The 25,500-nt window shown below is 41.8% G+C and overlaps 2 protein-coding genes across 2 annotated transcripts in view; one reads left to right on the forward strand and one right to left on the reverse strand.

Annotated features, from left to right (window-relative positions):
* On the reverse strand, positions 1-17,611 carry SUPT7L (SPT7 like, STAGA complex subunit gamma). Its single transcript, XM_079298137.1, has 5 exons — positions 17,482-17,611; positions 16,627-17,284; positions 9,694-10,018; positions 8,100-8,337; positions 1-5,151 (listed from the first exon to the last, which is right to left on the reverse strand). The coding sequence occupies exons 2-5, from the start codon at positions 17,037-17,039 to the stop codon at positions 4,889-4,891; spliced, it is 1,239 nt and encodes a 412-aa protein (XP_079154263.1). The 5' UTR covers positions 17,040-17,284; positions 17,482-17,611; the 3' UTR covers positions 1-4,888.
* Positions 17,605-25,500, forward strand: part of SLC4A1AP (solute carrier family 4 member 1 adaptor protein) — a 15,941-nt gene continuing 8,045 nt past the window's right edge. Inside the window, exons 1-7 of the mRNA XM_079298136.1 lie at positions 17,605-18,288; positions 18,469-18,652; positions 19,322-19,444; positions 20,312-20,372; positions 21,213-21,352; positions 21,468-21,628; positions 22,178-22,247. Of these exons, the coding sequence (XP_079154262.1) occupies positions 17,770-18,288; positions 18,469-18,652; positions 19,322-19,444; positions 20,312-20,372; positions 21,213-21,352; positions 21,468-21,628; positions 22,178-22,247 (1,258 nt within the window). The 5' untranslated portion in view covers positions 17,605-17,769. The remainder of the gene's footprint in view (positions 18,289-18,468; positions 18,653-19,321; positions 19,445-20,311; positions 20,373-21,212; positions 21,353-21,467; positions 21,629-22,177; positions 22,248-25,500) is intronic.

Below are 25,500 nucleotides of genomic sequence, written 5' to 3' on the forward strand. Positions count from 1 at the left end.
TTTAGAATTTTTATTTCTGAATATTTTTATTTATTTTCATAGAAATTACAAAGCAACTTGCTCCAGGAGAGCAAGGGAAAAAAAATCCAACCCTGAAATACTTCCAAGTAATTTTGTTCCATATAAACACAAAGTTACATATTTCTTTCACATGCATGTACAAAAACATTTTAAGTAAAACATCTTTCACACATAACATGTGCATTAGTCTCAGAACTAAGCAAATAATCAGATTGGCCTCACCTACCCTACTTAATCTTATTTTCCTGTTTTCTTTTTAAATTGTACATTTCTATGCAGGAAACATCTCTCTTTCTGCACAGCATTATGCATATCCAAATTAGCATGGATGGCCTTGGAATCAAATCACTAGGTAGCACAGTCTGACATAAAGCTGTACACATAACTTGTTACACTGCCATTTTTACAGCGAACTTTACTGGATACCAGGCAAAACTCTTCAAAAGGAATAAAAAGGCATTGCTAGAGGGGAAAAGGAATATGACACACAGCACTCTCTCAACTACAATCCTGTATGATTCCTATGCAAAACACTTCAAAAGCCAAGTAATTTACAGATTTTGCTCTCCAAATTGGTATCAAAGTTCCTACCAATTTCAATCATGGCAAAATGAATCACTGTAAGACATCAACACACATCAATGGATATGGACATGGTCAATACTCAGTATTGCAATTTTTCATCCACCCACTTTTGGAAAGAGAAAGGAGAAAGATGAAAAGAACTGTAAAAACTGCACTGTTGAATCAGGTGGGTCAGCAGAGTGCTTCACCAGCCATCAGCAAGAAACAGCAACTATGAGAGCAAAGCTTCATTCCAACCCACTGCATAATCTCACTGTGGTTTAAAATTTGGGGATTACATGCTCAATGAACACACCTCACTAGTTGCCCAAGGCTGCATTAATACCTAGCAAAATCTTATTTGATTCATCAAAAGAGCATATTCTCTGTGTCTGACTTTGTGAGCTAGTTTTTAAATTTCACTATTTCATGCATGATGAACACCACTGTAAATCTAAGAACCAGATATGTTCAGGGGTGAAGGGCTCACCCAGAAGGTAAAGCTTCCACATGCATAAAAGGAAAACATCAAGCACACAAAAGTCAGCTGCAACCCTTAGCACAGTGGGGGAACAGGAGGTACAGCTATTACTCTGCCTTCTTTTTTAAGTGTATAAGCAATGCTGATGGGTTCCTCACCTCTGCATAAACATGCATCCCAAAGAGAAGCAATAGCACTTCTCCCTTACACTGCAACAACACAGCTGACTCAAAAGACAGTGGATATGCACTGTATTTAAATACACTTGAAGCACTCAGGCTTGGCTTGTTGCAGAGTGTGTGTTACAGGGTGAAATGGCTGTGGGAAAGGGATGTGAAATAAAAATAAATCACAAAAGTTAAGACAGAACATCTGCACATGAATAAAACAGAGAAAGCACTTAAGATTAACACTTAGGAGGTTTAACCAAAGCCCTGGAGAACACTAGATTTTCATTTTTAGCCCACTTGAAATCTTGCAAATGAGCAAGTGATGCTGGCAGCAGTCACTCTTTTGGCTCCTGAAAATAGTGCAATGGACTTTGCTGAAGTGCCCTGGCTGCAAGAACACTACCACAAGAACCAGTTTGCAAAGCACCTACAGAGAAAGGCCCAATGACAGGTGTTCTCACAGAGTGTCAAAGACACAAGGGGCAAATCAGGCTGAGCCTCAAGGGGCCATCCTGGCACATTCTGGATCTGCTGTTTTAGCTGAGATGGGCAGCCTGCTCTTAGCCTTGTACTACAATTTGAACAGCAAGCTCTAGCAAATATGCAGAAGAGAAAAGCATTGGCCCAGCAGGAGGAGGTCTCTGATTCCCATGTAGGAAAGGGTTAAGTAATGTCACTTAACTCATACACTGACAGTGTGGATGTCTTCAGCTGAGGTAGTCAAGTTGAATTCACTTAATGGGCACAGAAAGGAAAACCAGACATTTCTAAAAATACCATTAATACAGCCTGCTTTATACTTCTACCTCAAGGCCAAAAAGACAGTTCCCAAAGGAACAAGTTAAGATGCAGACATCTAAAGCTGAGTGAGAAGGTACCACCCCAAATGCCTTCCTTGTACCTGGGCAGTTGGACAGCAGAGTTGTGCTGCACTCCTTTGTGATGAGCAGTTTTGCTTAAAATCTGTGTCATATAGGACATTTCAGTGACCATCTAAGCACTCTCCAGTCAGCAACAGTCCAACTGAATAAAAGTGAAATTATTCCAAGTGAAATGAAAGCTTGCAGCTCTCACAAAACTCTCAGAATAATTACTGAGCCTTTTTCTTACGGAGTAACTAAATCTCAAACACACTTCTAAAAGGCAAATATTACTATTCTTTTTTACAGCTCAGAAAACAGGGACATTGCAGCCTGGCTAATGGTGGCTCAGGGGGAATCAAAATAAAGATTTCCTGGTATGCTCTTCTACTACTGACTAGGCTTAAAACAGTGAGAATTTACCCCCCAGGAGAGACTTTTAAAACTCTGATGGACAATTTAAACTCCATTGTCCATAAAAGCCCATGGTCACGCATTCTTATTAGACATTGAAGAATTTTATATTTGGATTCCACTTTATAGAAAGTGGAAGAGAAATACAGTTAAGAAAAAAGAATTAAGGCCAGGCATGTTACACAGAAACAAAAATACTATCCCTGTTCATTCTTTCAAAAGATAAACCTGCAATTGTAAAGATAAATGGTAGGTTTGGTAAATTTCCCTCAACCATCCCAAAGGGTTACAGGTATAAAGCCAGTTTAAGTGGCTGTTCATTCTTGATTCATGTTCATTCTAGCTCTTTTGAGAGAAAGAGACACTGAATCAAGTTAAAGACCAAGTTGATCAACTGAGGATTGCAAAGAACAAAAAAAATGCCATCAGTCAGCTGGGCCATAAAAGAAAGCAGCAAAATAGATTCTGTTTCAGACTAAGTTGTCAAGATAACAACCTTGAATATGAAAGCTCAGCCAGCCTGAAGCTGCTGCACTCAATCCAATGACACCAAAGGAAAAGTCTGCATTGCCAGTACAGGCTCACACCATTAGTAAAAGCTGTTTCATTCTTCCCAGAAAACCCATCAACTTCCCTGAACAGATGATCAAGTAATCAGCTAGGGAGTAAGCTCTGCTGGGTCTTGTTTCTAACAAGGAAGAATTGGTGGAGAATATGAATGCCTTGGCTGCAGAAGACATAGATTTGTGGCATTCAAAATCCTGAGAAATGTGTGCAAGATAGAGTCCTGTACCTTTAGGTCAACATATTTTGGTTTATTCAAATAATGTCTCAGCAGAATTTCACAAGGGAAATTCTGTTCTGGCTGCCCAAAGGAACACAAGTGTGCTGCTTTATCTTCAAAGACAGCCCTCTCAAAGTAAAGAAACAGTCTTTCTGACAAGCAGAAATTATAGCAGGCATGACAGAAGGCCAACACAGATGACTGAGGAACTCCTGACTGATCTCATACACAAACAGAAAGGTACACAGAAGTGGAAGTGAGGATGGGCTGGCCAGCAGAGCTACAGAGACACAGCCCAAGTAGGCAGGGACAATTAGGAAAGCCAAAGCTCAGCTGGGGTTGAAACTGGTAAGAAATAAGAGGAAGAGCTTCTTTAAATACACTGGAAACCAAAGGAAGGTTAAAGAAAATATGGCTTACTGTTCAACAATGTAAGCACTATGGTAACAAAGGATGCTTTCTGCACTTTCAGGCTCATGCACACATCACCTTTTTCAGCTGCTTTCACTGATAAATTCTGCTGTAAGGCTTGCCAGGTCCTCAAGCCTTCCAGCAGTATGCAGGAATAAAGCACTGCCTACAGCAGAGGACTGAGTGAGTGAGAACTTAGGCCCATTGAAACCAACAGGCTGAAGGTGAAGGCACTGAGGGAGCTGGCTAATGGCACTGTGAGACCACACTACAGCACCTTGCTACATCATCATCATCATCAGCGATGGCTCTGCTAAATACCCTGACTTGGGACCCACAACAGCCAGCAAGAAGGTAGCCAGCACACTGAGGGAAATTATTATTCCTCTTTATTCAGCAATTGCTAGATAGTTTTTGGATGATGGCACCCATTTTTATGCTCCTCCTTACAAGAGCACTGCAGCAATTTCAGTGGAAGGTCACGGAGCTAGTTTGGGGGCTGGAGCACAGGACAAGTTAAGGAGAGGTCAGGCAACATGGTTTCTCCACACTTAAGAAGAGAAAAGGATAAAAAGAGATCTCATTGTATATAATCCCTTAATAACTGGATCAGAGAAGGCAGTCAGACTCTTCTCAGATATGAACAATGACAAAACAAGAGACAGTGAACACAAGATGAAACATGGGAAATTTCAACTAGATGCAAACATATTCTTTTTCTTACTGTGAGAGTTGCCAAATACAGGAAAATGTTGCCCAGAGAGATTTGGCACCACCATCCCTGTAGATACTCAAATGGACAAAGCTCTTAACAACCTGCTCTAGCTGGCTGAGATCTGAGCAGGAGGCTGGAGTAGAAGTGTCACAAGCTCCCTTTGAACCAAACTATTCAATGGTTCTGTAACTCAGAAATCTACTCACAGAAATCTACTTTTCACTGGCACATTCCTCCTTAACCTGCCAAAGCAAGCCATGCCACCATCAAATGTAAAAGGTGATTTTCAGTCTCATGAATCAGGATGGAGCCAGCAAAGAGGGCAGCTACACATCAAACCTCTCATAGTAATTTTATGCAGGTCCCTCACACTGGGGCTGGCCTTATGTTGGAATCATCACAGTTCTCTACTAATTCCTTTCAAGTGTCTGTTTCACACTATCAGGACTAAACAAAGAGTGCTCCTTTTCACATCTTCTTCATCTTTTTCTTGCAGCGCTGGTTGAAGACAGGTGAGGATCCCATCAGGCTGTCAGCAGAATGAGAACCATAGCTGCTCTCAGAGCCATTGGGGCTTTGTGGCATCCCAGCTTCACTCATGCCTGACATGGGCTCCTCAAAGACATCACTGCCCAGGACCCCATGGCCATGTACATTAGCCTCCTCATTTTCCTGTGGCTCCATTTTCACCTGTGCCAAGTTCCACAGTGGGGAAGCATTCACCTCAGCCCCTAGAGAAGGAAAAAGCACACAGCAGTAACTGAGTAAAAAGATAAATCATGAACAGCACACAGATACAATGGACAGCACCGAAGGTAAAGATGCAGCAACAACAAAGCCACAGGTTAACTATGCTGGGGGAAAACAAACAAAACACACCAAGCACTGTGATCAGTAAAAGACATCTGTTGATTTATTAATAGCCCTGCAATCACCACTCAAAAATTATGATGGTATCCTTTCACTGTTAGCCTCCATGTGATTTTCTCCATGAGAAACAACTTCACATCACTCTCCAGAAGGAGTGTCCCAGCAACAAAGAGCATGCCAACAGCACATGGACTAGACCCTACATAAGCAGGACTTCAAGGCAGTCCAGAAATCATAATGAGGTCCCTGTCAGACATCCTAGGCTTCTGCAGGAGAGGTGAGGTGAGCAGGCAGAGGAGTGGGGAGGTGAACAGTCCCAAACACCACTTTCAGCACTGAAATGCAGGGACATCAAAGCTGCAGTCAGCCACCTGCCTCCCTCTACTCAACACCCACAGGTCCCATCCCATCCTTCAGCAGAACAGAATGAAATCCTTTTGGCTCAACCTCACACATGTCCTGCTGGGAAACAGCTCCCCACACCTCACTTTTGTAATAAAACATTTCTGGACTAGTGTGCAATCTGAGCACTGATTGAGGATTTTCTGTACAAGAATACCAAACCATATTTCTTGGTAATAGCAAATGTTTTCTCCCCAAGAGAAGTAATTACAGACTGCATTATTTCTGTTTAAGTTTAAAGTGAGACAAAAATCTTATTAAAAATACACTAATTTGGTCTCCTTGGCATAAACAGACCAGAACTGAATAAACTGTGAAATCTCTCTCTTGAGTTGGGTTAAGTTCATGTGGAAAATTAGAAAAAAACAAACAATTCAACCAACCTACAACAAAACAAAACAAAAAACAAACAAACAAACAAAAAAACAAAACAAAACAAAACCCACAAAAAAACCAAAAAAAAAAAAAAAAACAAGAAAGACCCACTAAAAAAAAACCAACAAACAAAATAGGAACTTATTTTTTAATAAGTTTTCCAAACTTCATGTCTCAAAGAGCATGGCTACAGCTTGAAAGCCCAACCAAAGCTCTTGTACTGAGCCAAAGCTATGATCATTCCCTATTATCAATACACTAGTAACAACAGGCTGTTATTAGTAGAAATTTCAAAGAGAACAAATGTTCCAACATGTTTCTGTGCCAAAAACTCTCCTTTCTGAAGAAGTCAGGAATCTTTTCCAAATCAGCTTAGGTTTATAAGACCTTTTTAATGACACAGCCTATATTAGCTCAGTTGCCTTAATGGAAGTCATTCCTATGTTAATAATAAGTAAATGCATCCCTCTCAACAACAATGGACACATCATTAAAATGCTATTGGTTCCAGAGTTACAGCTCCAGTATACATAATAATCAAAGGTGCTCACAAAACTAAACTGTGTCTTTCCTTCATCAATTGCTCTTCATCACTAAGCCTTACTCCTTTCAGCTCTGTCACCTGTCACTAAGAGTGTCACTAATGACTAAAAGCACTTAAGCATCAACACAGGATGTTTCATCTTCAAAGCACTTTAACTTCAAAGTACTTCACAAATAAGCTAATCTTCATGTTATCCTGAGAGGTGGAGGAACAAGGAACAATTTTGCCTCCATTTCTCCAACTGCAATGAAGGTAAGCAGCCAGCTCACAACTGAAATGTCAGACACCCACAAAAACACAGGAAGAACATGGAAGGCTGTAATAAGAGTTTTGCCCTTAGACACTGAAGCCTCACTGCCCTCCCTGCAGGCCTCACACCTGCATTTTTGAGATGGCAGTGTTCTAACTGCAGCAGCTTTTTCTTGCTCTTTAGGATATTACAACTCTCCAGCCTGCCCAAGTCTAGACTGGAACTTCTCACAGATGAGATTTCCAAAGGCTCTTGTGAAGTGAAGAGGGATTTTCAGGGAGGAACAGAGCACTTGTATTCTTAATTAGAAAACATCAATTCTGTATCAGAGACACAAGAGGCATTTAATATACAGCTAGCGTGCTAACCTCTGGGTCTCAAGTGGTAGATGCTAATACAAAGTCTTCCAGATGAATTACTCACAACCCTGGATGGGCCAGAGGAATCTTCTGTTCCTTCTCCCACAAAATTGCAAACACTTCACATTTCAGAGTGGAAAACAGTATAGCTTTCAGAAAAAAATATTAGATGGATTTATGTTTTATAAAACTCACCACAATTGAAAAAACCTGTATGACTCATAAGTTCACTATATAGGCTACTTAGCTTAAGGTAAATAGGAGGACAAGCTTCATTGGTTTTTAACCAGATTTTTTAAAGTGAAACAGTTATAATTGCAGGGACTTCCAGAGTTCAGATGGTTCCAGGTAAAATAAAAACTGCCTCTTTTTCATTCCAGGATGTTCAGCTTCACCGAACAGTGAAGAGAATGAAACTTCTACATAGATATAGAGCAGGCATGGCCATAGCAGACTCTCCCATGCTTACCACCAGTGTGCTTCAATGCCATCAAGGGATGGCACTTTGAGGAAAAGGGTGCAGTCTCCATAACCCACTAATTCACTCACCATTTCACTTTCCATGGCCTCAGCCAAGTACAGCAGGCTTTGGGGTAGAGATGCTAGGAGGGATTCCCAGTAGCCCATTTCACATAAGTCACTGATAAGCTTTCAAAAAAAACTGACTGTCATTACCAGGGTAACTTCTGAGTATGAAGGATAGCACCAAATACCATCCGTATTTCCACAATTCTTTCAGTGCCTAAATTATGTAAGGAACACAGCTTTCAAGTTTGCAGGAATATGAATCTCTGGACACAAATCCAAACCTAACCAGGGGAAACAACATCACATGGAACTGCCCAGCAACTGTTTCCAGGAGAAGCAAGGAACCCTTACCTGAAGTCTGTGGGGAAGCTTCTACTTCCAGGTTGGCAGAGAAGCGCTCGCTTTGAGCTCCAAGAACTCCAACAGGCAAAGACTGGTCACCAGAAGCCAGATCTCCTTCCAGCTCTTCACTTATAGGGAAAGTAATATCACTAACAGGTTCCTCCTTAATCTTCACAGGTTTTGTGTCTTCTGCTGCCTTTTCAGGGTTGACAATCTTCTCATATTCTTCAGAGAGCTGCTTGCTAACCTGTCAAAGATCAGCAGGTGCAAAAGAGGACAGAAAGGTGAGAGTGACTTCAGAGGCTTTGATGGCAATTACATTGCAGTGCACTCTGTTCCCTGAACATGATTAACATCTGACCTGAATGAACAAGTAAACAACTTACCAGCTACACAAGAGACTTTTTTCCCTTTAAGTGCACTTTCTGTGCTGTAACAAGGGACTTTAATAAGAGGTTTAATCCACTAACATCTGACTGATAAATATGAATGCCTTTATTTTATAAACAGAGATGACGAGGCTCAGAATTTAAACAGAGCATGAAACAACAGAAAAGTGCCTGTCTTACTCTTTTGTTTTACCTATGAGACTGTCCCCATCCTCCAGTAACAAATTCACCCCAGCATTAAAAACCAAGCACCTTGGATCTTCAACAGCCCTGTAGTCACTGGGCAAAGCTTGACCCTGTACTTTTAGAAACTGAACAACAGTAAACAATTAAATTTAAACATTTCAGATTTAATCTGTTTCTAACAAACACTTGTTTATACAACTAAAACCCAACAGTTGGTGACATGTGCTCAGGAAAATTGCAAGACTTTTTAACAGCAGAAGCAAGGAGGAAAAAGAATAGCAAAGCCTATTTCCCCTTTCTAGACATATTTCCAAATAAAGGGGCTACTATGCACCTCAGTCTTGCATAAAGAACAATGATTGTTAAGACAGTGATCAGCTGCAGGGGGAGAGTGAACTGCAGCAGCAGAATGATGCAGAAAACCCAGATTTCAAAGGGACACAACATCTGTACAAAAAGATTTGAACAAAAACAACTAGAACTGGTATTTTGAGCAGGAATGTTTCCAACAAAGACAATGCTTTAGGATGCTTTTTTAATATAAGGAGGAGGCAGCACCTGTGTGACAACTCAGATCAGCAAAATACTACACTACACTCCTAAAGCTTAAAGAAGTCACTCCTTGCTTAAGTGAACACAAACCACTCTACAGAAATTCTGTAGAAATTCACGTCTGCTTAAATGTTTTCCAAAATGTTAACCAGCCAAATATTTCGCTAAAGGAGAAAATTGAGTTCATCAGTCACTTCTGATTTTACCTCTACTTGATAATTTTGACTGGGTAATTCAAGAGCTGGGGAACTCTTATTAAATTCAGAACATCTTTAGTCTCACTAGGAAGACAAATAAGGGGTTCTGTCGTCCAGTCAAAAAGTTCCTGTTCTCTTTCCCTCGATGACTCCTCTCCACACCCAGGAGGTTTTCCAGTCAGATTCCCCCTCGGTAAGGTTCAGGACGTGCCCCAGGAATAAGCAGCTGTACTGGGGGTACATTTCTCGGTGCCGCCAGGTCCCTAAAGCCCTCCTCACCTGGAGCATGTAGCTGTGATAATCCTTAATGCGGTGCTGCCAGAACTTCTGCAGTGAGAGCACGCTGCCGATGCCCAGCTCGTGGAAGACCTGCTCCATGACGTCGGGGAAGGGGGTGTGGCCGAGGCGAGCCTCGCGGTCCACGGCGAAGCGCAGCAGCTTGGTGAACTTGAGGCAGTACTCGTGGGCGATGTCCGTCAGCGTCTCCAGCACGCTCTCGTTGGCGCACTCGAAGCCCGTGTGCGCCAGGATGGTGGCCATGGACTGGTACAGCAGCTGCCGGCAGGAGGACCAGCTCAGCTCTGTCACTGGCTCCCCCTTTCCTCTAAGAAACACAAGAGACAAAAGCAGCACACTCTCAAAACTCTGAAGGACTGTGTCTGCTGAAGAGATACTGTCAATAATAAGGTGATGCACAAAGGGAGAGCGGGGGTTTGGCGTTCACTACCTTCTAAGTGTTTATCTGCTCTTCCACCTTCCCTCCCTCCAAACCAGCACTTCCAAGTTTCATTTTCCCTTCCAATGCCTCAAGATTCTTTGGGTGATTCATGAATGTGGGATGTAAATTTTCTGAACCCTAAAGTATCTCCCTTCCCACCCAAGAGCTTTTCTCCTGGAGATGTGAATGAAATGGGTCCTTGACACAAACAAGAAAAGGCATTTTAAATAACATGAATGCAAATAATTTCCCCTCTCAGTTAATTACACTGCTTTTCCTTATTATCTCTGATGTCACAGGCCTAATAGCCAGATACAAAGGCTTCTGGGATAGACAAGATTGGAATTTCTAAAGCAAAGACACACATAAAAAAAGCAAGAAATGGGACACGCATGCATTTCATAGAAGTACACTGTAGCCAAAAAGACTGTTTCTCTGCCCCCAGTAGTCACAAAGCACAACACTGAAAGAAGTATCCCCATATGCAATCTAAGATGTGACCACCAGGCCCTGGGAGGAGGCCTGGAGAAGTTTGGCCATAAAACACCATTCCCTGGTCTTGGGTTTAAGACCTCCCTCCTCTGTTGCTAAGCAGGAAGGAGTGACTAGACAGGATGGAGGAGATGGAGAACAACTGACATGAGCACTTCAAACATCATTCACCTATAGTCAGCCAAACAAATTTTTCATTACATGAGTTGAAAAACATATTCCCCAGAGGAGTTAAGGCAATGCCTCTGACAGGGAAACATATATCCACCAGATTTCTCCACTTACAATTAAGTGCACGTAATCTATTTGCCCATATCAGTAACATGGACTTCAAATGCTGATGTCAAAAAATCAAATTCCATTACTGCTAAATATGACACTCATACAGTATTTTACACTCCATTCAGGACCAGGGCAGAATTGAGCTAGCAATTTCACTCTTCATTTGTTTCTGATCAATTTCTCCCAACATTTTCCACATGGCACCCGGAGATTCTCCTTGCTGATACCTAGATTACCTGTGTATCACCACACACTCTTTCCAGCAGAAGGACCTGATTTAACAGCACACAGCCAGTATTGATGGCTTGATAAAATCCTCACTACTCTGTCTCTCCAATAATTTATGAAGTACCCTTCAGTCCCATTCAGGAGCTGGGCCACAGAGCCTCAGCTTCCCCTGATCCTCAAGGCTGACACATAGAAAACACAGCAGTAAAACCACTGAAACACAGCTTTAAAAAAGTGGAATGAAAAGGAAGGTGAAACTTGGAGCTATGAGGATGAAAATTATTCATTTTTAAGAACACCAGCGCAACACTCCCTGATTATTCAAACAAAGGGGAATCACAGTATATCAAGAGTGGCATATGATCACATTCCTAAGTAGATATTAAGAACAGTGAATCTCAGGTCATGGATTCATCCCAGTTATTAACTGATGGAAAATGACTAGCATCCCAATTGCTACTCAATTATGTAACTACTTTGCAAAGAAGACAGCAGGCACCTTGACAAGATGAATTAAAAGATCTTCAGTTTCTTTATAAGCCAAGTGTCACCCATGCTATTTTTACATCTCACTCACTCCCCCTCCACCTCAGCAGCAGAATTCTGAAGTTCACAAACAGCCATATGTCTCACACAACAACAGGACCAAGAGTTTATAACAAAAATAAACAACCATCAAAGAAAATCAAACAGAAAGCAATCCTTAAAATTCATGTCTATGAAAAATAATCTCTATTTTACATAAAGGACATACCCAGCTGTCCAGCAGCCAGAAGTAGAGACCATCTTATGCTACCAAAACTGAATGTCAGGCCACTATTAATACAGAAACATTCACTAAAAACACTGTGGAAAAACTTAAATGACACAGATTTTGGCAATCCCAAGCAGGATACTTAGCCACCTTACAAAGTAGAGTAAAACAACCATTCAGTAATGCAAATCACTGCTCAGAAGCAGCAGACAATATTGTGTCTCTTTTAAACTCCTGGAAATAAAAAAACTAATTGTGAGCATTAAAATGCAGCTAGGTCACTATGCTGGAAGGCACATAATCAACTTGAAATCTAATCAATTAAAGACAGGGAGAAAAGACATTTCAGTTACTCTACTCAAATCCAAATCTCCATCTCTTGCTCTTGGTAAGGCAAATCAATTTGGTTTTGTTTTTCTTCTCTTGTTTTCCTGTTTCTCATAATAAACAGAGAAATATGATTAAAAGCCAGAGCAGAGAGCAAAAATTGAAATGTTGTTCTAGATGTTAATAGAAACCAACAAAGAAGATAACTTTTCTTCATCTCCTTTAACTTCCAGGTACCTTCTGGTAAGAATACACATGAACAAAAATAGTCATAGAGACACATTTATGTTGAAAGCAGTTATCTAATGTCAAGCCTTCCCAAAGAGGACAAGCAAATTTCTTCTTTTCCCTGATGATCATAGCTAAAGAGCCTTTGTCATAGATTTAATCCAGATACTCAGCACCAAAAAAGCTCCAATCCAGGTATTATAATTACACAGAATGCCACCCTCTGCAGCACTTAGTTCTTTTCCTGAAAGACTCAGTCATATATCTGCAAGCAAACATGAGTGCTTTAATCCCTGAAGTTTTGTCACCAGAGATTAACAGGACAGGGAATTAGGCCTGTGACAGGGAGGCAATCTCCTCTACAGAATATACAGTATGGAATTAATCACAAATACTGGCCACTCTTCAATTCTGTATTTCTAACAGAGTGCTATATATTTTATATATGGATCACCAACACTAGATGATGGTCCAGACAGAAATCTACCTGTTAGGATACAAATTCATTAGACCCAAAGGCCAGCCTTCTCCTACCACTACCAAAAGCATGCAGAGCTTCACAACAGAAGACATGAAAATAGTGTCCATTTATACCAACCAGACTTATTTTCTGATTTAGTCAGTTTTCAGAAGTCACCAAAGGCCCCCTTTCTGTGTCAGTCAGTTAAATGACAATGAGACACCCCACAAAGGCAGCACAAATCTGTTCCTTCAAGCTCCTCTCCTCTAGGGCTGCTTTTCTTAGGAGCTCGTGGCTCCTTTCTCATCTAACTGTCTTCAGGGGACAGGCTAAGTCAGAACAAGGACTAGCAGCTGAGGTTCCATCAACTGCAGGAATGGATTGAAGTGCCTGCTCCCTCCTAGGTGAGCATAAGCTAGCAGCAGATGGAGGGAGGGACTGTTTTTCCTATGAACAGGACAATTTGATGAAACATTATGCTGTGAAGTTGAATTTCTACCAAATGAGCTGCAACAAGGCTGCTTTAGAGCCATTTTCCCAAAGCAGTAAAATAAAGGAGAACATTGTAGAAACAAGATACACTAGTCAGAGCACCAAAGAACACAGCACACTAACTCAAATCAGAAAGTTGTTTTCTTTCAGGAAAGAGCCTTTTTTTACCTCCTCCTAGGTCTCTTTTTAAGTACCTTTGCTATGCTTACAGAAGGCTCCACAGGTATGAAAAGAAATTGCTCAAGAGATAATGGCAAAAATAAATTGGGTCCCAGTGGCACAACCCAGACCAGTCAGCTTAGAAACGAGCTGCCAAAGCACTTAGATCATCAGGGAAAGTGTCTTCTGCCCACTTTAATTAACACTGCTTCAAATCCTTCCCTACATTAAAACTGCTATCCCACTGACATGTACTCCTCTACTTCTGTACAGACACTTCTTCACTACAAGTCCTTCTGCCAAGAGCTGTCTTCCCATTGCAAGTTCCCAATTTTGTTTACAGATTACCTTTCAGTGCAATCCAATGTGGCCAGGAATGCAAATGATCAAATGATTGAGAAATCTGTTAAGAACCCAGCCATGCACACACAAGAAGAGGCACAAGAGTAGGTCAGGCTTCTTTTGAAGATGGTTGCATGCTAATCTGAGGAAGAGCAGGGAAGATGGAAAAGCTAGCAGGTGTTATATGGTAAGAATCTCCTGTCAAAATGATAGTTTCAAGTCTAGAGTTCCTTACTCATTCTTCATCAATTGCACTTTTCTATTTCCACACCAGGCAAAAACAAATGTTAATCCCTTGTTGTGCATTCCAAGAACTGTAACATCACCAGGACCAGATGGGACTTCATCCAAGAACACTAAATGAATACAAGGATGAAACAGCTGAATAGCTGTGGTGAGTCACCTCTTGCTTTAAACTGCCTTGGCCCATGAGGACCAGAAGGCAGAAAATGTGAATGTTCTTTTAATACCTTCAGAAGGCATGTGGAAAACTGCAGGCCAGGAAACATGTATATTTTGGTGCATCAGGGAAATTCAAATAATAGAGGACACACAGGTAAATATGTTAGCTCAGAAAGAACCCAGAGAGCTTTTTTTTTAACTATAAAACCTGCTTCACAAATGTACCAGAGTCCTCCAAATTTATCAACAAGCAAGTAGATCAGAAATCTACACTCTGGAGCCCAGGACTTCCCTGGGGAATCTGTGCCAGAATCAACATATTTTTTATCATGTTTTTTTAACATATTTACAAACAGTCTGGAAAACCGTAGCAAAGGAATAATGTAGTGATTATAAAATCATTTTTAGTATAGACTTTGGGGGACTGATAAGACCAAATCAACTCACAAATAGCCATAAATTAAGCTCTGTCTCTTCCTCATCATACAAGGAGGTAGGGGCTACACTTACAGGGCAGGGCAGAGGAAAACCAAAATGGATTCAGGAGATAACAAAATAAAAGATAAGGGGACAGTGTGTCAAAGAATGAAAATGAGTAACAGGGAAACAGAAAAGGACAGGCCTACATTAACTAAACCTGTGATCTGATCCAGCCTGGTTACTCTAACCACCCTATACACTATTTCTCAGACCCAGGCTACTGACCAAAAAAAAGGAATTAAAATATGGATTTACCTAAATACTGCAATTCTGACAACTGCACTTCAAAAGGCAGCACAGAATTAACTACTACCATGTTTTATCAGGGGGAAGAACGTTCTACCTTTAATTTGGTTTTACACACTCAGAAGCGACGGCACATCACAGAATTTCATTTTTGCTCCTAGAACAGCACTTATAGAACAGCTGCTATTCTTAATTCAAAACTGTAAAAACTGTTAAAAACAAATATGCAACAACAAACTCAAAGCCTTTTCCCTGGAAAAGCATAAATGTGTTTGGGTTAGCAAGCACACAATTAAATTCTAGAATACACTGCAGCTCATTATAAATCCACTCTGTCAGCCTCAAAGCATTTCATTTCAAAACTGTCTCTCCAGTTTCCACAACGTAGTCCTTACACTCCCCCACGTGGCTGACCACTAAATAACATTTCTTTACCCGGACCCCAGAAACTCAGAAGGAACCACAGAACGACAAAGCAGCCCTCAAAACATGGTCAGAGCCATAGAAAACTGAACTCCAAGATGAAGCCACTGTGGAGGACAGACAGAACACTTCTCAGTTCTACAAACCACAGGGCCACAGAGCAGGAGTCACAGGCTCTGACTACTCTCACACAACTGTATTTCACATCACCACTTTCTGCTAATTACTCTGTAGCTTCTGAGAAGGATGATGGTTCTCCTCTAGAAACAGCACAAAAGAATCACTCCACTGCTCAGAGAGACTCTATTCAAATGCAACATCTTTCCATAAAATGCTTTTTATACAACCACAGGCCATTAAAGAAGTCAGTGGCATTTAACTGATAAATTCTGTGGATGTACATTTGCCCATTTTAAAAATGTGCTATCCCTCAAAATGTTCATTAATGCACACAGTGACAAGGATTAATCCCTTAATAACACATAACCTACAAAGTATTGTAAAATCTTGCAAGAAATGCAACATCTCCTTGTTTAGTGCCTGTCAGAGGGACAGACAGGCAGTGGTGGCAATAGTATTTCATCAAAGGCTGGCAGCACAGGTAGAAGCAGCACAAATCTTTACATTTTCACCAGCTGGTGGAGCCAGCAGCAGAGACAAGAATTCCCTTTGCTTGTACTAATTTCCAGCTATGACTGGAAGACCACCAAACTGGGTGGAATGTAATAGCCACAGGTCCTTGGCCACTGAAATCTCACAAATACACTATCAAACCATCTTTTCAGAACCTACACCTGAACAGCCAAAACCTAGTCATGTGTTTTCTGGATTTTCAATTGCAGTAGCACAATTTTAGTTGTAAGTGACCCAAATAGAAGAGACTTCACATTCTGTAACTAAAGCTGTCGAAATACCACCGACAAAACCATGCACATGCATTTAGTGCAGCACCAACAAGACAGAAATCAGCACCACACATCCACATTTTAAAGACAGGAAGCAAAAGCAAACAACGTGCATGTTATTCACACAGGAAAAATCCAAGCATTTCCTTTCCAAAGCCTGTTTTGTATTTACATAGAACTGCTTGACCCTTCAGCCTAAAGGAATTGATCGAACTACTTTAAAGCACTCAGTTTTCCTTCAGCCAAGAACTAACCTAAAGAAATACCAACACACCTGTAGAAATCACTCTCTGGGTCACTGTGCCTCAGCTGAAATGGGATTTTGGGGGTTTTGCTATCCAGAGGAAGCAGATCGTCAGGGAGAGGCGGGGAGGCCGGGCAAGACGGCAGAGGTTCGTTCTCCTCGGTTTTTATGCCCTCTGCTTGCTGCTGGCTCTGCGCCTGAGCGGCGGCGATGAGGCTGCGCAGGCGGCGGTTGTGCTGGATGAGCTGGATGGTGTGGATGGTGAGGCTGCAGGGCTCCGAGGGGATGTCCAGCATGGTGGTGGGACGGGGTTTGTTCGCGGACGGCTGGTGCAGCGGGGGATCCTGCACTTCCACAGTACGGAACTCACGCTGCAGCAGGTCAAAGGAGCTGCGGTTGGCCTGGCTGGAGGAAACCGGGATCTCGCCCCAGTACCGCAGCATTTTTACACAGGTGTGTCCTGCTCAGAGCCCAGAACAAGGCTGCCAAGTGCTGCGGGTACAAAGGACCCTTGTCGCAAGGAAAAGCACTTTGGGCAGCGACAGACACTGGAGCTGGGATGCTGCTCCAACCAGCTCGGGTGACGGATGCCAAGCAGGTGTCGCTCAGTGCCTCGCTGAGCAGCGCACTGTCCTCGACAGCATCAGGGTGCCGCTCTGGCAGCTTACAGATCTCATCGCAGCTTTTCCTGGGGGGAGAGGGGGCAGAAACAAACGCACTCGTGAGACGGAAACTGTGTGTACCAAGGCTGCCGTGGGCCCACCTGGGCCTCGCTGAGCGGGACCCGCGGCGTGGAGAAACCCCGGCAGCCGCGCTCGCTTCGCCCGCCACTCGCCCTCTTTCCCTCCCCGGCCCCCGCCTGCCCGCCCCCGCCTGCCCTCCTACCCCTCGGCTCCGCTCGGCTCCCGGCCGCCCAGCCGGAACTGCGTCCCGGTCCGCCGCCGAGAGCGGCTCCCCCGCCACCCGCCTTCCTCCAGCCCGGTGCGGGGAAGCGCCCGCCGCCGCTGCCGCCGCCCGGCCCGCGGCCGCCGCCCTCCCCGCACCGGCCCTCACGCTGCCCCGGGCCGCGCCGGGCGGCGGCGGAGCGACCCCGGGAGCTGCGCCCTGCCCCCGGCACCGCAGCGCCGCGGCGCTCGTCCCCGGAGGACCGCGTTTGGGCACGGACCGGGGAAGATGGCGGAGGTGGCGGAGGTAGCGGAGGCCGAGCCCGCCGAGCCCGCCGCCTTCAAGCGGCCGAGCCGCCCGCTGCCCGCCGCCCCCGGGCCCGGCGATGCGGGGCCCAGCCCGCCGGCCGCCCCCCGCACGGCCGCCGCCGCGCCGCGCTACGATGAGCCGCCCTGGGGCGGCCGCCCGCCCGCCGGCGCCGGCTACGGGCTGGAGGTGCTGAAGGGCGGCGTGCTGCTGGGCTCGGTGCGGCTGGAGGACAGCAGCTGGTTCCTGGTGGGGCGGCTGCCCGGCTGCGCGCTGGCCCTGGAGCACCCGTCGGTGTCGCGGCACCACGCTGTGCTGCAGTACCGCGGCGCCGGCTGCTCCCCCGACGGCGCCGATGCCGCCGGGTTCTACGTGTACGACCTGGGCAGCACGCACGGCACCTTCCTCAACAAGGCGCGGGTGCCGCCCCGCACCTACTGCCGGGTGCGGGTGGGACACGGGCTGCGCTTCGGCGGCAGCTCCCGCCTCTTCCTCCTGCAGGTGGGCCCTTAAAACTAATATATTTTAGTATGCAAACCATAACTGATGGTCACATAATTCCACTTTTTGAAAAGCAGTGTAATGATGCATTTACGTTATTTTATGTTATTTGCATGTGTGTTGAAAGTACTTGTTTGGGGTTTTTTAAAAACACTTCTGCTAATTTTCTGTTTGACTTAGGGACCAAAAGAGGACCAGGAGTCTGAATCAGAACTAACTGTGACTGAGCTGAAGGCACTACGCAAGCAGCAGCAAGCAAAGTTGGAAAGGACAATGTTGGGAGAGGACTCTGATGAGGAAGAGGAGAAAGAGGAGAGAAATGAAAGGAGTCAGAATAGTGATATGAGCTGCTCGTGGGGCATGGGTAAGTGATGATGTGTCAATGGACTGATTTGCATTAGAAGGTCCGTAAGCCTATTTTCAATGAATATTAGGGTTAATATTCCAACTGGCTACCAAGAGTCACAATCCAGTCAAAGGTTTTGAGTACAAATTAATCCTTTTGCTGCTACAAAGAAGAGTATGTGAGAAGCTAACATTCAGTGAGCTCCTTTTAAACAGGAGGGGGTAATTTGCCTGTGCCTATAAAAGGCCATGAAACTTAGAGCTTAATTAATTGGTTAGCTCCTGTGATTATGTCCACACTCTTGCCCAAGAGGTGAAATTTAACTGCTGGAGGCTTCTGTGCAGTCCAGCTGTCTTTACATTTAAACAGGAAGTCCACATATTAGAGCTAGATAAATTATAATTAGTGAGCTTTCTGCAATGAAGTGAGTTGAAAACCTTTCAAACTTTCACACTTTCAACCCTTTGAAAGTACTGAAACTGACATTGATCTGCAAAACTGAATCATATGCTGGAATAACTAATAGCAAAAAATTACTCTTTTGGATTGGGTAGAGGACTAATAAAGATAAGGGAAGTAATATTTTGATTTAGCTGCTACTTCTTTCAAACAAATGAAAGTTGAAATATACTGGTGTTCTCTTTCTGATGTTTCACAGGGTTTATTTGGACTTTGTATGTCTTCTAGGTGAGGATGCGGAGGAGGATGAGGTTGAAGAAAACCCTATTGCTGTTGATTTTCAGGATGTTCAAGATGCATTTTATATGAAAGATCCTAGGAAGGCTTTACAGGGCTTTTTTGATAGAGAAGGTATTTTTTTCTTTTTTTTTAATAAAGTGTGTTTGGTTTTGTTTTTTTATTTAGCAAAATGTCATTTTGTTGGTCATTTTTGCAGGGGGATTTAGGGTGTCGTGGGAACAAAACTTTTTGTTACTTGTGGATAACATTTTTTGTTTCATCAGGTTTTGGTGAGGATTTCTGGTGATTTGTTTTGGGGTTTTTTTCATTAAAACTTGGTTCGCCATTGTATATCTGAGACTTAGTTACTAATTCCCAAAGTGCAGTGAGCAGTTTGTGTTCCTCTGGAGTGACACTGAAAACTTCACCCATGCTTTGAAGCCACGCAGAAAAATCAAAACCCCACAATTTCCAGACTGTTTGCTTTAGAGATGGCTGTAATTGTGTATAACTGTAAAATGGGAAAATCTAAAAAGGACAAAAGGCAATAATTAAGTGGTCTAAAGTTCCAGTGGTTGCTAGTGAAACTTAAAGAATATTCACTTACTTGGTAAAGTGGAAAAGCAATCTTCAAGACAAACAGTATCTGTGAATTCAGATTGCAAACTGTTGTTGCTTCAGTGTAATTTATTTTAATACATACAGAGACAAGATGGGTTTTTTTTCTTTGAACTACATGTTCCTAAACAGGCTACTTAGAGATTTTTTTTTTTGTCTAAAAGAGCCTTGATTTTGACAAGAACCCAAACAAATCAGCATAAAACCAACTGAAGATCTCACGGCTTTAAAATAAAACAAGTTAGGCATTATCATGGTATGTAATAAGAGCTTGTTATCCTTTTTTTTAGGGGAATGTCCCATGACATTCTTCTCTGCTGTAAAGGTTGTTCCTGCTTATTTCAGTTTTGGTTACTACATCAACTTTGTTTTCTTGTTTAGGAGAAGAGTTAGAATATGAGTATGATGATCGTGGACACAACAGCTGGCTATGCAGGATCAAGTATGTACATCTCCATTCCTTTGGTAGATGGAAACTGACTGTTGAATTTGCAAACAAAAGCTGAAAGAAATACTTGTTGTGTCACACTTGGCAAGGGAGCTAGCTAGATTTATACTTAAGTCCTGATACTGAAACAGAAGTTCAAGGATCAGTGCCTAGTTCAGTGTCTCTGCTCCTTTGTTGCTCTGACAGGATTTGGTTTTCCTAGGGGATGAAAATCAGGAAAGCAAGAGTTTAGGTTCTTTATCTCCCCTTGTTTTGAGCAATATGTGAAACTGCAATCAAAGAGAAGAATTTAGGAAACAATGTTTTTCAATTCCTAATGAGAAGGATCAAAAAACCCCAAAACTTTATTCTACTGTGTGCCCAATTTCAGTTCCTGTGTGGGATAAAACAGTTTTTGAGGAATTCCTGCTAGAGGCCACTAATGTAATTTTTTTAAGACAGGAGAAGGTGAGGTGGAAATTAAGTCATCAAGTTTCAACATGGTAATGATGCTTAAAAATCCTTTGCCTCATCATGGAAACTATTTGTTACTCATATTGGATGGATACAAGGTACTGTATTTAAAAGGATTCAGGGATTGACATTTAACCTTTTAACTTCCTGTATTTCTAATGGACTATATAGAGGAAAAATCCTTGTTTGGACCAGTGAAATGCAAATTGACTTGCATGATTAGGAAATAATGATTGGTTCTAGATTAAATGAAAAGTGGAAATATTTAACACAAAAAAAAAAAATTAAAATGAAATGGCAATGCCATTGTAAAATATCTGAGTAGCATCCTGGAAAAGTTGCTTGCATCTGAGCTGTTCTCTGACCCTTCAAACGGAACAGGTTGCCTGTGGATGATGCATCAGGGAAGCAGCTGGTGGCAGAGGTTCTCCATTCAGGAAAGAAGAAGGAAGCAATGATTCAGTGTGCACTGGAAGCTTGCAGGCTGCTTGATGCTCGAGGAGTACTGAGGCAAGAAGCAGGTAATCATTCTAACTGCCCCAAATTAGGGATTTGAGATTGCTATCTTGAATTTGCTTTATTGCTGAGTAGTGTGAAAATCATGTTGTTTCTTGCCTTCTCCTGTTCCTTTCTCAGTATCCCGAAAAAGGAAATCAAAGAACTGGGAAGATGAGGATTTTTATGACAGTGATGATGATACCTTCCTCGATCGAACTGGTGCTGTGGAGAAGAAAAGACTGAACAGAATGAAGAAGGCTGGTAAAATAGAAGAAAAACCAGAGACTTATGACTCCCTGGTAAGAATAATTATTTTGATATGTCAAGGTTACTCTCTCATGCCTGTGTTTATATTATGAGTAAGAAGAAATCTTGATGGATCATGGCAGTGGATGAAGGAGATGCCAGAACAGGATACTTCTAAATTAGTTTTAAATCATTGGAAGATAATTCCAAGCTTTTGAGTCCACAGGACACATCCCAAAGAAATAGCTCATTCTGCTTCTGACTGGATCAACAGGCCTATGACAACAATAAGTCCTACAAAAACAATAGGGTCTGAGGGATAGGAAGGGTTGAAGGGTTCAGTGATGGTACAACACTGCTGCAGAAGAATTATGCATACTGTTGTGTTTCAGAAATGGTTTAAATAATTTTCTGTGTCAAGAAATAAATAAGTTGTTTAGGAACAATCTAGACTTCTAATTTTTTTTTTTTTTTTTAGCCCAGGAAGTCCTGGTTAAAGCTCAGAAGTAGAAAAGTGGAAGTAAATTGATAGGATACTTGAGTAACTGTTAAAATGAGATTTTAACAAGATAAAGTCTTGTAAGCACGTTGTTCTCTCCTAGGTGACAAAGCTAAAAGAAACAGAAAATGAGCTTTCCGAGATTACAGAGAAGCTGAAGGTTTCAGGGAAAGGTAAGGCATGAAGCTTATTTGATCACAGTGCTTTCCATAAAGAAAAATCCAGAGCTGGAAATTATCTTAGGGATTTCTCTTTTCAAAGATTTGGGCTTTGGGGTTTTTTTTTTCAGTGTCCACTTTTCACAAAGAGATAGGAAAGTTTGCAGGTCTCTGAGTTAGCTCGAGAGAATTCTTAAGTCTTCATCCAGTAGTTTATGTACTCTGTTTATAGTCACTTGCTAATGGATGCAGCCTTTTCCAAAGCAAGAAATATCTAAGTTAGAGTAAAGTGGCAAGTGTACAGGCTGCTGGAGTTCTGAGAGGGTAAGAGTATTATCCCTGTTTATCTGCCCATATTGCTGAAAGTGACCTAAGTGAGCCTGTTTTTTCCACTCCCTTAAAAAACATATATAAGGGAAGGAGGAAAAAACTCACAGAAAAATATATATTTTTTTTCACTTCTCTCATTGTAAGCATGCTGTACAAGGGAAAAGTGAGAAGAGAGAAATGTGGAGACAAAGCAGTTGACACTTACCCTGCATGTTCAATGAGCATGCCAGTACACCAGGGTGCCATTCAGGTTCTAGGATTATGCCTTTGTTTCTGAAGGCAGAGCCTTTCCAGACCAGTGATGGTATCTGCTAGTGAGTTATGTTTAAAAGCAAACTGTACCAATGGCTGCATTTTGATTTCTCTTACTGATGATGTCTCATGGAGTAAAAGGAAGGTGTGAAGGAAATGTATTTAAGCTGGTTGTTCACACAAAAACCTTTTTAATGGAGTTGGTGGTAATAAAGGCTGCACCATTAGTTTGTCAGAAGTTTCTCTCCAAGCAGCAGCGTGACAGCTGGGCTATCTTCTATGATTTACATGGCTGTGTTTCTTTCTAGTTACTCAGCTCCACACCAAAACTCATTTATAGCAACATTTTTGTTGGTGACTGATTGTACCAAATGCCTGTTCAAAAGGTAGTATCATTTCACCAAGCATTTCAATTTATGTTCAGTGTGTTTGAAGGAATTGTAATTCCAAGCTTTCATATGTTCTGATACCTTTGTTTCTACTGTTACTGTTTCTCCACAAGACTGGTGAATTATATTTTAGTGGAGACTGGATGAAGGGAGAGTCCATTTTTATACTTCTGCTAACACCATGTAATCTGTAGGCCCCTTCCCCACCAAAACCTGCTCATGCAATCCCAATACACATTTTTGTAAGTTGGAGGTGTTTAGACAGATAGTTTAGAGCCTTGAAAAAAGTGTACTCTCAGCACTTACTGAAGTACAGAATCATTCAGCATTGGATAGGAATTCTCTAGAATTAGGCCAGGGTGAAATAAACATAGCAAATACTGCATCAATCAGCTGGTTTGTTTGGGTGTTTTCTAGATCCTTGGGTTTTCTCATTTGAATGCTTTAGGTTAATCACAGATGCTGAGAAAGCCAGGAGCAGGGTTATTTGCCATGGAACATTTTTACTGATGTCCTGAGCTGTCCAGCAAAACTGCTGCATTCCATACAGTTCTGAAACCTTAACAGGCTTTTGTTTGCTCTAAATGATTACTTGGAGCCTAAAGACAAGAGCATAGAGACACCAGTGAGTGAATGACAGGCTAAATTGCTGCACCTCTTACCAAGCACTTGGAGAAATTAAGTAGTTGTCGGAAAAAGTCTCAGGAGAAGTTCACAAATTGTTCCCTGGGGTTCTTCAGAACTAATTACTGTTGGACTGACTTGATATCACTCATTCACTGATGCTGCTGAATGCAGATCAAATATATGGAGTTCTTCAGTCTCATCTTTGGTTGCCTGTTCAGGAAAAATATCAATAAGTTGATGGTGCAGTAAATAGCCCTGTAGCTTTTTGTCTCTGAGATATAAAGTATAATAGACATGATTGATTCACCTCCTAGGAATGTCAGATTTTACTTCAGTAGTGTAGGAATCTGCTGCAGGAGATAAGGAATGCTAACTGAATGCTAAGCTGAACTAGCTGGTATTAGGGCACTGATAGTGGAATTGAGCAGAGAATCCAGTTTGGAGGAGAGGGGTGATGTGCCTCCCTCAACATCAGTCACAGACTGAATCACTCACAGTGCTCTGCAGTACAGCAGCTCTGGATTTAATTGCAGGGCTTTAATTGTTCTGAAGAATATGACAACTCACTAAACCACATCTTTGTAATTTGATGCCTAAATCAAATTATCATTCTGCTCAGCTGCTGCCTGCAAGGAGGTTCAGACATTGTTAACAATGCCTTTTCATTGTTGTTTTTAATCTTGGTTCATATGAATAGATGTGATAAAAAAAAGAGTATTTCTATCAGAATTTCTTTTGTGACATGTTTTGTCATCATTTATGCTTGCATGGAGGTGGATGCTACAGCTGTTCCTTACCTTCTGAAGTCTATTAATTCTGTATATCTTTGAATAGTTACTGTTACAGCTTTTGTGTATTTTGAAATGGTAAACACTATTTTGTTTTACATCAGAAATAATCCTTTTCAATTGAATCCATTTGTAAGCATGAGTCCTATTAGACCCTCTAATTATTTAAGTCTTGTAAAATTGCACAAATGTAGAATGCTCAAATTTAGAATAACGTAGTCTGTTTTATTTTTATGCATTTAAAATTTCCAGTACTACTTAATTAGCTCAAGCTGAACTGAAAATAAGTCACTGATCAAATAATTATGCTTGTGCATATATACAAAAACACAAGGCAGAAAATGCATATTGGATTTGTCAATTTTCATTTAATATTAAAAGACAGAAAACTATCTGTCAAAAAATTTGTTAAAATTCTAGCAAGAACATTTTTCTTTATTGCCTCCAGGTCATTTTTGAATACCATATAGCAACTTCTGAAACACTCTTCAAGCCAAAGGAAGGCATTTTTCTAGATCTTTATGTTTGGTTATTTTTAATCCAGATATTAGAAGTCTCTATTTATTTTTTGTAGTCATTAGAGATTTTGTTTTACCTCCTGGGTTTTATTGGAATTAGTCATGTATGCATAATATTGTTAATATTTTGAAATTAGGTGGAGTAGAAAGACTGTCATTACTCTTTTTCAAGTTCAAGGCATTTTCTTTCAGAAAATCTAGGCAAAACAAAGGTAGGTTCTATGTTATTGGCCTAATGAATGACATTTGGTTTGCATGTGCTGTCTCAGGGCTAGAAGGCAGCATTGATTGATTTTGAACTTTGCAAATGTTATGGGATGAACTTTCCAGGAAAGTCAAAATCAGATTTCCTATGCAGTGGTGT

Source organism: Erithacus rubecula (assembly GCF_903797595.1).
Source record: "Erithacus rubecula genome assembly, chromosome: 2".
NCBI classification, from domain to species: Eukaryota; Metazoa; Chordata; class Aves; order Passeriformes; family Muscicapidae; genus Erithacus; species Erithacus rubecula.